This window comes from Apus apus, chromosome 2, assembly GCF_020740795.1.
Source record: "Apus apus isolate bApuApu2 chromosome 2, bApuApu2.pri.cur, whole genome shotgun sequence".
NCBI lineage: Eukaryota > Metazoa > Chordata > Aves > Apodiformes > Apodidae > Apus > Apus apus.
In genome coordinates, this window is record NC_067283.1 from 89,331,492 (window position 1) to 89,343,960 (window position 12,469).

The following is a 12,469-nucleotide window of genomic DNA, read 5'->3' on the forward strand; positions in this document are numbered from 1 at the left end:
ACTTCCCTTCCATTTTAATATTTAATATTTTTAGTGTTTTCTACCAGACATGCTGTGCATGCCAAACATTCTATCTAAAACTGTCTTCTCCTGGTCCACTAAGTCACTGACTGCTTTCCACCCCATTGCCTCTTTTTTTTAAGGACTTCTGTCCCTGTGTGTCCATCCAACTGTATTCTGAGGGTCACTGTAGTGATTTTCAGCTTCAGTTTCTCTCTGCTCTCACTCACCTGTGTGAACAGACTTTACTCTCACAGATCACAGTCTCTTTTCCAGTGTTGTCTTCTAGTGATACAGATATTGGGTCCATGCCTGGACGGGCAGAGAGCAAAGCATACTTTAAAAGTTCCCCTATTTATGCAGAAACATAGGGTCATGAAAAAAGTTTTTATTTTTTCACCTGTTCATAGTCATAGCGGCGTTCCAAATAACATGACAAAAACTACTCTCTTTTTGCTAGAATTATATTCTCTGCCTGCAGGTGGCTCCAAATGATAATGCAAAGAGCAAAGGCTGCCGATGACCTTGGTACCCAAACCACATTCAGCAATATACAATTTCAGCTTGGAGTAACTTAATTCTCTGTGTATCTTGGCCAACGGATTACTTCCTCAGTCATGGTTTCTGTTGAAAGGATGAGTTTGTTACACCCTCTAGCAAATCAGGAGATGAGGTTAATCACTGTCAGGTTGTTTTTTTTCTTTGGAGTGGTGATCAGAAAGATGATAGATGGAGGGAAGGAGGGGAGAGAAAAAATAAGCACAGGCTGTTCAAGGAAAGAAATACAATGTGTCATAAAACTACAATAATTTAAAGACAACATGTATGGAAACCACTAATCTGAGAATGACTCCCATCTATTCATCTCTAAGTTTAAACCAGATGAGGAATCCTTGGTAATGATGTATGTTAATTTCTTCTGTGGTTTTCTTACCTTGAACATAATGAGCCAAAGAGATGGAAAGGCTACTGTGGCTTGCTGAAACTAAAAGAAAAGCTGAGCTATTTTTACTAGAACTAAAATAAAAGCTGAGCTATTTTCCTTTCTGTTAATTGAAAGCAATAATCTGAAGCAATAAGCAAAGTTTTACTGTGTGCCTGCAATGAATTACACTCTTTTCCATTATACTGCAATATAAACCAGCAAAGACTGATCTCCTGTACCCCAGCTTTATATCAGCATGTTTCAATTTCACTCATTACTTCCTGTTTGTATTATTGTAGTACAAATGAGAATCAAGCTCTAACAGCCCTGTAAATGGTAAAATAAAATTGTTTTATTATCTTCTCAAGAATAATGAAATGTAATTCATATTCACTATATCCCAACTATCAGCTCTGTTCCACATAAGTTTTCAATACAGAAAGAGGTCTACTCCTTTTTTAGCTAATGAAGTTAGTATACTTCAGATGCAAAGACAGAGGAAAAGCTAGGTTCACTTAGAAAAATAAAACATGTCAGTAATGGGCATTGAACTTGCTTGCAATAACCTGAAAAAGAACCCAATGTTATAATCTTATAAACTGGAACTAATGCTCTGGATCTTTGAAAAAATTAATCATTTGGATCATTCCTTCTGGAAAAGAGGAATTTGAAATGTTTCATCCTGTAGGCATCCTTAGCTGTTACATCTTTTAAAAATATTTTCTAAGCAAGGCATACTCACAAAATTTCTTAAAATAGAGTCTCAGGGTTCTAAAAAAGCCCTGCTTTTATACACCAGCAAGTGCATCACATTTTTATTGAGCAGTACACATTTTACACTGATGTTTAGGTCAGTTAAACATTGTTAATTACGATTTTATTCTATCTCAAGGCAAAAAAATAAAACAGAATATTGCCAGTTGCTAAAATGTAAAAGCTGTCATTCTCCATGGTCATTTGCTTGATAATAAAATTCACAGATGTGCTCACAGTATTAATATATAAAAAAATTATTCTTGTCTTTATAGCTCCTATTTTCAGTCAATGCGAAAAATTAGAGGTCTGTTATTTCAATAGACTGAAATATAAACTATTCATGTGTATTCTTTCATCAGTGTATGCACTTAATTCCCATTATTTTTATTGGCAGTAACACATGACTATTTGAAGGCACAATAAACTCCATAAAGTATAATTAGTTGCTTAGTTTTGCTAGCATCTTTCTACTCCGATATTTTAAAGGGCCTTCACAACACTCAAAACTTCTCCCTCTGTGCAGTGACAAGCTAATGCTCAACTTGTCAGAGTAATGTTGATTGTTAGCTAAAATGGAAAGAGAGAAATTAGTCTACAGAAATGTATTCTCAGCTGAATTCTGTTCGGTTTACTTTCATGTCAGTCAGGAACAAGCCCAGTGCAATCTGTGCCACCATGTATTTGATGAAGCAGGACAAGACGATTTCCCTCTATTCCCATTCAAATAATACAGCTTCTAGAAATAAAGGCACTTGCTCCTGCCCACCTTTAAGTTGCCAGGAGCCTAACCATTAACTGCTAGAGTTGAGATACAAGAAGTTGTCTTTCTCCACTGAGGCTTACTTAAAGTTACACTGATTTTCTCAAGGTGGGGTTAGTGACACTGTTCACATCAAAAAGAATAGGAAATGTGTGTCAACAACCACAAAGCCTAAGGAAATAATTCTTCAAAATTCAGAAATGTAGTTTCTCAAAATTAAAATCTCAGTCTTTCCACCAAAGTAAAGCACAAGCTCTTCCTCAAGGACCAGGGGAATACCTGGAGCTCCCAACCGCCATGCAAGCAACTAATTCTGTAGGCATGCCAGGGAAGCATGCTAAGTCTTGGAGCAATTTTGGCCTCATCTAGAGCCCATGTCTGATGACCTTGCTACACACAGAGACAGCAGGACTGCAGTCAGTCAGACAGTGGGTCTGTCCGAGCAAGGCTGGTTGTTAGGCTACAGAGACATGCTATGCATAGGGGTTAAAGAAAAAACACAAAGTGGTGTCTCAGCACACAGAGGATTCAGCAAAAGGTATTCAAGTAGTTACTGTCACACTAAATCATGTTGACAGTTTATTTTGTTGGACAGACACCTCTAGACAGCAAAGCACACTCTAGATGGAGATCATTGCCACAGCCTGCTCTCACAATGAGAAAGGCACAGATGACAGCAGAGAGACTGGTAGAGAAAGCAGAGTGGAGAGGAGCAGGCTATAGGCAGCTAGCTTGGCTGCGGTTGTCACCTGGTCAGCTGGGAGCTGCTTGATTTTCCCATTCAGCAGAGCAAGAGGTGCAATAAAGGTGAAGCTCAAAGGTTTTGCCTTTTGTTTTTTCACCACTGTTGCCTCCCTCACCCACTGCTCACCACCAGAAATGTCCTCATCACACTGTGAAGACCAGAGGAACTGCATGAGGAGTGTAAGGGCAGAGGGAGGAGACGGATAGCGGGAGGAAACAAAACTCTTTGGAAAGCTGAATGCTACTGTGGCAGAGGGAAGGCAGTCGGGGTGGGAGGCATCCAGCGGGAGAATGAAACTCACAAAGCAAGAAAGCTGGAAGACACCTGGAGGTAGTTGTAGTCAGCAGGCTAGGTGCTACAAATCTGAAATACCATTAGGCACAAATGTAGGCCAGTGAAAGCTCTGAGCTGGGCAATCGCCAGCCTGACACATCAGAGGGCTGCTGCTCCTCACTGCATGGCATGGCATTCAGCTTCAGGTTCTACATTAGCAAGTAACTACTCACAAGCTGGAGTGGTGATAAAAGCAACAGTGATTAACATGGGATTTGCAAGGCAAGAGGCAACTTATTAAAATTTTCTGCCATGAAATAATTTAGGTGGGAGAGGTAACAATGATTCATGGATGTGAAAGGATAAAAGAAAAAAAAATAATTAATACCAACAAACAAATAATGGATTTAGTCTGCAGGTAAGAGGAAAGAAAACATAATAAATATTGGAACAACTTCCTGCAGATTTATCTGCTCAGTCTTACCCTGTCAGTTCCTACGTGTTCCCATCACTGTGCTATCTTATAAGCACTAACCTCAGGAATAGTCTCCACAGGCAAATGAGGGCCATTATCTCACTGTCAAGCACTAGAAAAATACCACAGGCTGCAAGTACACTATGAGAGTGAAAAATAGCAGGACTATTACAAGAAGAGGGCCCAGATTACCTTGCATGCTACAATTATTGGTATCTAGATTCATTATACAAAGAATAAAATTCCCCAACTCTTATGTACTAGCTGTGCCAAAGTAGACTATAAATAAATGCCAAACATGTTTCTGCTGGAGCACACTGGAGAGCCGATCAATCACTTTGGGGAATAAAAGTGATCCATAGACTTGGTCAATCACTTCTGGATGCTCACTTTCATAGGAAGGAAGGTGAATGACAGCAAAGACTCTAAAAATGAGAGAAAGTAAAATGTAGGATTTAAAGGTGGATTTCACCCTGGCACTAACTATGGCAAGAGATTGTAAATCTCAGTGAAAAATGGGTTTCTTGACTGTCATTTTTGTCTGAGAAAACTTCTTCCTGACTCTCTGAAGTATGTCAGTGCAGATATCATTGGCAGGCAAACATACTAATGGATATGCACTTGTTTGAACAATGGCGTACTAGCAAGGAAAATAATTAAGAACACACTTAAGAGCAGAATGAAGCAAAAAAATGGCCCAACAGAGCTGAACCTTTGAAAATGTAAAGGATAAATGGAGAAGGTTTGGGCATGACTTCACATTCTATCTGCAAGCTAGAGGTACTGGCAGAAATAAAGATATGTGGAAATGAACTGAATTTCTAGAAATAATCAGTCCTGAAGCACTTGTAATTTAAACGTGGTGAAAGAAGGTTGTCTATGCAAAATTTTAAAGTGCTTCACATAGAATTGACATGAACTAACACCACCTTTTCAAAGAAAGATTACAAAGTGAAGAGTGGAAAAGAGCGTTTGTGCCAATGAGCAAGTCTGGAATCCCTAAGATGAGACTAGATTGTGCTTGGGATCCAAAACATACATGCAAAATCACACAAGACTAACTGAAGTACTGAAATGTGCATTTGACAAACCTATTCTAGACAAAATAAATTAACTGGTCAGACATAAATTTATGAAGAGCGCTCGGACAGCTGGAGAGGACAACTATAATGTACATACAGAAAGGAGACTGTAGTTACAGACCCACTCATATGGATTTCTAATAAAGAGTGAAAAAAACTGAGCATAGGCTCCTCTGTTTTGCTCTAGCTGCTGAAAATGTTGGCATAGATACTATTAATGGTTAAGACATACAGGCTGAGTACATGTTAGACCCCAGGGAAATCACAGAATCACAGAAATTTTTGAGTTGGAAGAGACCTTAAAGATCATCTAGTTCCAACTCCCCTGCATGGGCAGGGACACCTTCCACTAGAACAGGTTGCTCAGAGCCCCATCCAACCTGCCCTTGAACACCTCCAGGGATGGAGCCCTGATAGCATCTGTGGGCAGCCTGTTCCAGTGTCTCACCACCCTTACACTGAAGAATTTACGCCTGATCTCTAACCTCAATCTCTCTTCTTTCAGCTTAAAACCATTAACCCCTGTCTTCTCACTGCAAGCCCCTGTAAAAAGAGCCTCCCCAGGTATGATGAACGATGAACACCATTCAGACACATGCAAACTTGGCATTAATAATGACTTTTGTGGAATGCAAGCTTGTTCCAGCGTTCAGTGCGGACATCACTGAACTGCAAAAAAAAGCATCTGCAAAGGGCTTTCTGTAACACTTTCCATGTTGTTTTTTTTTCTCTGTTTTTTTCCTCTCAGCAGAGAATATAAAGGGTTCTGATGAATCCAGCGACTCATGAAATATTTGCCTGATAATGCAAGTATTTAACTGAGCTAAATAATGTCTGGTCCTTATTTTAATTCATACTAATTTCCACTGAAGACTCTACCTGGAAGAAGGTAGAAGCTGGAAGAAGGACAGCTATAAAATGGGAAGATCTTTGGCCAGGGTGTTTTATGTTAAGACTGTTAGTCCTTTTCCTTTGCAGCAATAACAGTCCTGTCAGGCTGATGGACTACATGATGTGAAGAGATAGGCTAGTCAGTAAATTTCCACATCTGTCAATTCATTACTCCTTCCTGGAGGATACACTTAATGATTGCACATAGGCAGTCACTGTCCAGTCTCTGTCAGTCCCATCAACAAGCTAGGAAACTACTCAGGGCTGTGCATTATAGCTTAGGCTTTCTTTGTCCACAGCTGGTAGCAGAATTTATCCCTGAAGTCAGTAAGTATATGCAGCATTCAGTAGTTTGGTAGGTGCATGCAGGTGTCTCTGTCTCGAAGTTTGACACGAATTATGAAGAGGAGAAAAGGATATTGGTTACTAACCTTCTGCGTGTATGACCATGACCTTTTTGTTCAGGTCAATTGAAGGATTTACAAGACACAACTTTGGTTCCTGCTTCTGAGTTATGCACACTCCATTCTGATTTACAACCATCCAGTTACGGTCAAACAGCAAACCCTGGTTTCCCACTGGCCATTCCGTAACCTGGAAAGCATCAGGAAGGGATACAAAAGTTTAGAAAATGTTAGCTACATTAGCAGATTCATATTGATAAGGAAAGAGAGGGAAAAGAAACTGTTAATGAAGTATTCTGAAATAAAGAAAACCCATGCAAGTCAATGTTAGCCTTAAATAAGAGAAACCTTAATTGCAAATCAAAGATAAAGATATCACTGCATAAAACTGACAAAACAAAATGAGTTATGATAAGTTGCTACATATTTCATTCACTTTGATTTAAGAGAGCTATGAGAATAAACAACCTCTGACACACTCTGAAAACAGCTTTCAGTTTTATACTAATCCATTTTCTGAACCTTTTCCCCCAGCCATTTTAATTTAAACAGAATGGACATCTAATGAGAGTTGTACTAAGGCAAAACCAAACAAACAAAAAGCAAGACAAATGTGAAAACTGAAATTCTGAAAAAGGTTCCACATTTTCCATAAAACTGGAACCAATTTAACAATTAATTCATTTGAGAAAACCTCCACCACTGAGGTTTCTGGTTTAGCTAGGTGCATAATAGTTTCTCCAGATCCTCTTACAATAAAACACATCGTCTTCTTTGCTAGCTGTTCTTCCATCAGTTCCATAACACTCTTTACATTCAATAGCCTATACAAGCATATTGTCCTTGCTTTCATGTACATTTTTCTGGTGAAAAGAACATCTGTTACTGATGCTACACAGATGGTAATCTTGAAATCCAAAAAGAGAACAATTTTAGTAATGCCTTTGGGTGATATTAATAACTGCTTTCTTCTTCAGAATCTTAAAATATTAATACCATTCTTCTAACATAGTGCTGGGCATTGAAACATACTGCTTCAACTCATGCATGCTTTCTAGTCACAGTTGAGTACAGAGAAAAGTTAACTACAGCTGAACTTTGTTGAATTCTTGCAAAGAAGCTTCGTGCAGCTCACATGACTGAACTGGCAAAAGACTTGGGCAAAAGTATTGAGTAAAAGATATGTCAGGGACAGCCTGATGGCTCTGAGTAAAAGCATGGCTAGAAGCACTGCTTAGATTAATTACAAATTACATTTTTGTTTAGCATGTGCTCTATCCAAAACCCCATGGAACCACAATATCCCTTTCTTAGAAACTTTTCCAGGTTTTATAGGAGCCTGGAGAAACAGCTCGACCACCTAGATGGACTGACTAGAGAAAGCTGAGGGCAGGCACTCTGAAACGGAAAAGTTAAAGCATTAAAATTGAACTTTGGCCACAGTGCTATCAAGTGTATGGAGTACAGAAAATACATGGAAAATTATTCAAGATAAGAAATGTATTTTGTCAATCTACTTGGTTTATAATATTCTTTTGGCGATTTTAAAAGTGAGGATGAAAAATTCAGTCAAAAACGGAAGCTTTAGGTCTGACAGTGTCATCTGAAACCACGTTGTTCAAGTGCGTCAAACTGTCAGCAACTATATGATGTGAACTTTTGCTCTGTCTTTTTTAGGAGAGGAATCATAGCCCAAAGTCTGCAATATTAGCTGAAAGAACTGACTTTTGTCCTTGCTGGAAATTATTCTTTGGAGAGGCCAGCATTTTTTTGTTAACCTGTATAATTAAATTACAAAATGCATCTGAACAGCTGGTGATCATCTGAAAGCTGCAAAAATTCCCTGCTAACAAATCTCCCTTTCAAAACAGAAGATCACTAATTGGTAATACCTCCTGTCATGGATCCAACAGATCTTTGCAGTAATTGCAAATCATAATGAGCAGAATAAACTAAAAAAGCAGAAAAATTGAAAAAGTGAATAAAGCCAAAGATTCCTAGCTCCCTACTGTAACATTCAGTTGTTTTGGTTCCACTTCAGGACAACAATCTTTGTCTGGAAATAGCTTAAGTGTTTGCTTACCCTTCACCAAAGGTAAGAGGTTTTATGAGCAAACCAAAATGTCTTCTCTTTAATCACAGCTTTAGCTAATTCTTACGTAATAGGTATCGTGGGGAAAGCTCAGCTGACAGGTTGCAGATATTTGGATATAATGAGCACCTTCCATTCAAAATGCCCTTGGTAGGTCCAAAATAAGGGCAAGTAACTCCCTGCTCCACTCTGAGATGCAGCACATGACTACAGATCCGGGGCCTTTTTTCCCCTTCCTCTGGGTTTTTGACATTGGAACAAGAATCATACATACACATGCCCAGCAGGAAGTCTCTCTAATGAATGTCCCCTGTACAGTGTGAAGTGCCCTACTTCCTCTCAATTTTTCAACTCACTGTATTGCATATGGTGCTAGGACACCAAAGAATAAAGTTGCAACAGCAAAATAACTGTGTACCTGCCTTGGACAGAGTCGCAGATGATCAAGAAATAGTCAGAGCTGGTTTGTTACTAATACTGACACTGGAGATGAGCATGGTAGAACACACACGTTTCTATTCTTAGTACTTAGGAATGTGACCTGTGCAGACTGTCTCCTGCCATTATATTAAAGAGGCTGAAGGGATTGTTACATGACTGGAAGCAACTGAATTACAGAAGGTCAAGCAAATCCTGCATGCTTTGCTTTCATTTGAGATAAGAGAAGAGTGGTTCCATTTGGCTCCTTTGGATTACATCTGAGATGTCTGCCCAAGGCTGGCAGAAATCACACAGACAGCAAAGATGATCCCCATCCCAGTGGACCAGGGGCAGGAGGTCAGTCAGGGTGCCCAGATATCACTAAATACCTATACTAAATGCCTATATGAAGTCAAGGACACAGTGCAACAGAGCACCCAATGAAGCTTACTGTGATGCAAAATAGAACAGGTTAGAGTACATTACAGTGAGCAATACTGTGTTACATAGTTTCTAATTTGATTCCCTGAAGTTCTCTTGTCATCTCTAACTACTGAGACACATTAGAAGCGCAAGGACAGAAAGAAAGCAGGGACACCATGATTTTACTGAGAGATGCTACTAGCATACACCTTCATTCCCAGCACTGCAAATGGGCTAATCATCTAACATAAGGTCTTCTCTACCTGTCATAAACAAGGATCATTGCATTGTACAGTCAGTACATATTATTATCCTATCTGGTTTAGTCCACTTTTCTTCTTGAATTGTAAAAATATTCATTGCAAAAAACATGTTTGGAGTTTTTATTTTCAGTTTTCTTTAAAACATTTTGAGCTGTATTCCTCCATAGTTCACAGTAATGTCAACATGAAGGCTAACACAATTTTCAAACACATTAAAGGAATCACTAAATAGGTTTTAAATTCTGTAAGCTTAAAAATATTGGTGGCCTTACACAGAATTTATCCACTGATCACTAGGAATTTGCATTGTATTTTAAATTAAAAGCTAATTTTTCTTCTGTGTTGAGATGTGATATTTATTCTCTGCAAACTACTACATGAATAATAAAGTTATTAATGTTTAAAGTTCTGACCTTATTCACTGGGCACACTGCATTATGTAATTATGCAAAATTCATTGACATGAGAGATGTTAAGGTTTAAAAATGCATGTTTAAAACACATTTTTATGTTGGAAAAGGAGAAAAAACGTAATCTAGGATAAAGTTTACTCCTCTGCTTCTTCCCATTTAATAAAATAATAATGGGGAAAAGAAAGTGCATTTAAGAAGCTGAGTTAGAATATTCTGCCCTCTGCTTTCTGTGCCATGTGTACAAAGCCCATGGAACAACTTTGAACAGAAACTGTCCCATGGCCAGGAACATATTATGAAGCGGACATGCTGTAGGAACTAACTGACCTGCAGTGAGCTGATGATGTTCATGCCAAGCTTCACCCTCCCAGCTGCCAGAGCACTCTGCACTCCCGTTTTCTCTGGAGGTCAAGCACCTCCCATATTAAAACACTTTGAAGACAGCAGAGAAATCAGAGCTTAGGAGAGGAGGAGATGATGTGACTCTAAAGAGGAGATCAAACAGCTGTGAGTTTGTACTCATCTTCTCATCAAGTTTCTTCTCCCTCCACTAAGTAAGTCATCTATTCTGCAACCAGTAAGTTGTTTATTCGCATAAAGTCAGCAGGCAGACTTTACCGGTGGAAGGACTGTGTCCTGGTCTCACAGCTGGAATTTTCCACTGCGCATATTATTTAGACAGATAGAAGCGATCATGTATTTAAAATAAAGCCCATTTACTACAGATGGTAAAGGTCTGACCTACCATGCTAGATGGAGGCTATGAGATTCTTATCTCAAGTATCTTGTATCATCTACAAGGCGAGTGAATTTATTGCTGCTTAATATCTAAACCACTTTCACCTTTCCACATCAACTAGCTTAGAGCTACCTTATCATTGATTAAAAAGGAGATCAAATTTTAATTGGGAAAATATTTTTCTAACTTTCCAACAACTACAATGTATCTAAAGGTATTTTAGATTTAAAACATGAAACTGAATTTCAGTTCTTGTCTTCTAACTGAAGATCAAGGAAACTACAAGCTACATGATTATTACTTCAGAAGTTTACAAGTTTACTAAATAAGGAGTTGATATAATTTTAAATGTGGGGTATGTATGACAAAGACCACTAAGAGACTAGGAAAGGAATACTGTTTTATGGCATTCAATATTTTAATTTTAAATCCTAGAAGTGCTGACATAATTAATACTTTAAAAGGCAAAATTATTTTGGGATTTGAATCCATTCATTTGTGGTAAGGTTTGTCTAGCTTGTCTTGCTTGAAACTCCAGTGCCACGTGGCATGGGTTATTTTCCCCTTCCAAGGTGATACAGGATGAAGTTGCAATTATGACATACATTGATTTATGGAGGGTGATGCAATCTGCTGCTAGTGATGATGGGCATTCTGACAGAACTTGATTTCTGTTTTACTTCTAGCCATCAGGAAGAGACCAAGCCACTGCTTGATTCAGCATGGGATTAACTGATTTTTGAAGATCATTACAAATGGTGGGCTGTAAATCTCCTTTTGTACCTCTTCAATGGGCAGACAATGAGATTGACAGATCTTTCACAAGGTGGTTATCAATGTATGACAGGTGTAGAAGCGTCACTCAGACATTTGGGAACAAAAACGTGAAGAATGTCTGGTGGACAAGAAGATCAGGAAAACAAACATATTTTCTTCAGGGTTTTACTTTGATATTGAAAATAATGAAAATCAATCCATCGATTTTGTTTTCATCTCCTGGCCTGCTTTCCTTACACATTGAAAGCACATTTTCATTGTATCTATTAGGTCAGCTTCTACTGTTCTTTCATGTGAACACATGTATTGTCTATGAACTAAGTGGAAATGCACAAAGAATGCTTTTTGAGAAGAGGAGAATAAGAATTAAACACTATTGATAGTGAACTTCCAGTCCCTTCCAATACCATGTACTAAAGACATTTAGTTGTATACTACTCTCTGGCAACACAGGCTCTGACAGTGCTTAGCTTCCTGGGTTCTAATGTGGCTGATACTTTGTTACCAAAAATATTCAACCAGAATACACTAGATTTAAAAAATTATTCTAAGCATGCAAAACCAAACCTTTTAATATAGTTGCAATTTTAATATCTGTATTTTTAGACTATTCAAATCAGTTAGTGGTGGCTGTGTAATTCAAGTTCCCCTGGATTCCTCCTGTAGTTCATGGAGAGACAGAAATATCCATGAACAATAATTTTTCCTACTGCAGATGACTATTTTATGATAAGGTGAATTAGCAGGTATCTGTCTTTCACTGCTTACAGAATACTAACTTTGGAGGGGTAAGCTGAGGTAAAATGAACCCTGCTTTCATGCTGGGCCCTTTAACATATGCCTGGGCACAAGACGTATGCATGAGGAACTGGGATTTTCCACCTCCGTATAAAATTGCAGTTCTGTCTGTCAGGAAACAACAAGTTTGTATGAACTGATCACCTAGAGTCGTTTCACCTCACAGACCTAGAAGAGAAGAAACCTGGCTCAGCTTGTGGGGAACATAAGCTGTCTTTCATGCTGAGGTAGAT

General features: G+C 38.5%; 1 protein-coding gene across 4 annotated transcripts in view; it reads right to left on the bottom strand.

Annotated features, from left to right (window-relative positions):
* Positions 1 to 12,469, bottom strand: part of MOCOS (molybdenum cofactor sulfurase) — a 219,414-nt gene that overhangs the window by 22,178 nt on the left and 184,767 nt on the right. For all 4 annotated transcript variants that reach the window (XR_007888640.1, XM_051610814.1, XM_051610816.1 and 1 more), the window contains 2 exons: positions 6,339 to 6,501; positions 231 to 312 (listed from right to left, as the gene is read on the bottom strand). Coding sequence is in view for 3 of the 4 variants with exons in the window: in XM_051610814.1 (XP_051466774.1) it covers positions 231 to 312; positions 6,339 to 6,501 (245 nt within the window). In the remaining variant the exon portion in view is untranslated. The remainder of the gene's footprint in view (positions 1 to 230; positions 313 to 6,338; positions 6,502 to 12,469) is intronic.